This window comes from Fukomys damarensis, unplaced genomic scaffold (assembly GCF_012274545.1).
Source record: "Fukomys damarensis isolate Sample0158 unplaced genomic scaffold, DMR_v1.0_HiC HiC_scaffold_2, whole genome shotgun sequence".
NCBI classification, from domain to species: domain Eukaryota; kingdom Metazoa; phylum Chordata; class Mammalia; order Rodentia; family Bathyergidae; genus Fukomys; species Fukomys damarensis.
In genome coordinates, this window is record NW_022900914.1 from 37628665 (window position 1) to 37629107 (window position 443).

The 443-nt window shown below is 43.8% G+C and overlaps 1 protein-coding gene across 3 annotated transcripts in view; it reads right to left on the reverse strand.

Moving 5' to 3' along the window:
* The window catches only part of Bcl11a (BAF chromatin remodeling complex subunit BCL11A), a 97947-nt gene extending 97510 nt beyond the window's left edge, over nucleotides 1–437 (reverse strand). For all 3 annotated transcript variants that reach the window (XM_010609806.1, XM_010609803.1, XM_010609802.2), the window contains exon 1: nucleotides 382–437. In XM_010609806.1, coding sequence (XP_010608108.1) covers nucleotides 382–436 — 55 coding nt within the window. In that variant the 5' untranslated portion in view covers nucleotide 437. The remainder of the gene's footprint in view (nucleotides 1–381) is intronic.
* Between the last annotated feature and the right edge of the window lie 6 nt (nucleotides 438–443).

The following is a 443-nucleotide window of genomic DNA, read 5'->3' on the forward strand; positions in this document are numbered from 1 at the left end:
CCCCCAGGTTTGCAGTGAGTTATTCGCATCCTTAGCATTGTTCATTATTTTGCAAAACTGGAGGTGGGGGTCATTGCATTCCTTCTCGAAAAGAGAAATCAAGCCGCAGAAAGGACGAAAGAGGGGGAGTCAAATGTTTGTAAAATTATATAAAATTAAAAGGTGCGTGCTATCTCAGAAGTACATACTCGGCTGTGATCGAAAGGGGATAAGGGGCTCTTTACCCCTTTAGTCTCTTTTATCTCGACTCTCGGATGTTTTTCACGTGAAAAAAATTTAAAAATGCATGCACACACCCCTTTCTCCCCCTCGCTCTCGCTTCTCATCCTGCGCGCTCTCGTGATTATTAATAATTATTATTACTATTATTGGGTTACTTACGCGAGAATTCCCGTTTGCTTAAGTGCTGGGGTTTGCCTTGCTTGCGGCGAGACATGGTGGGC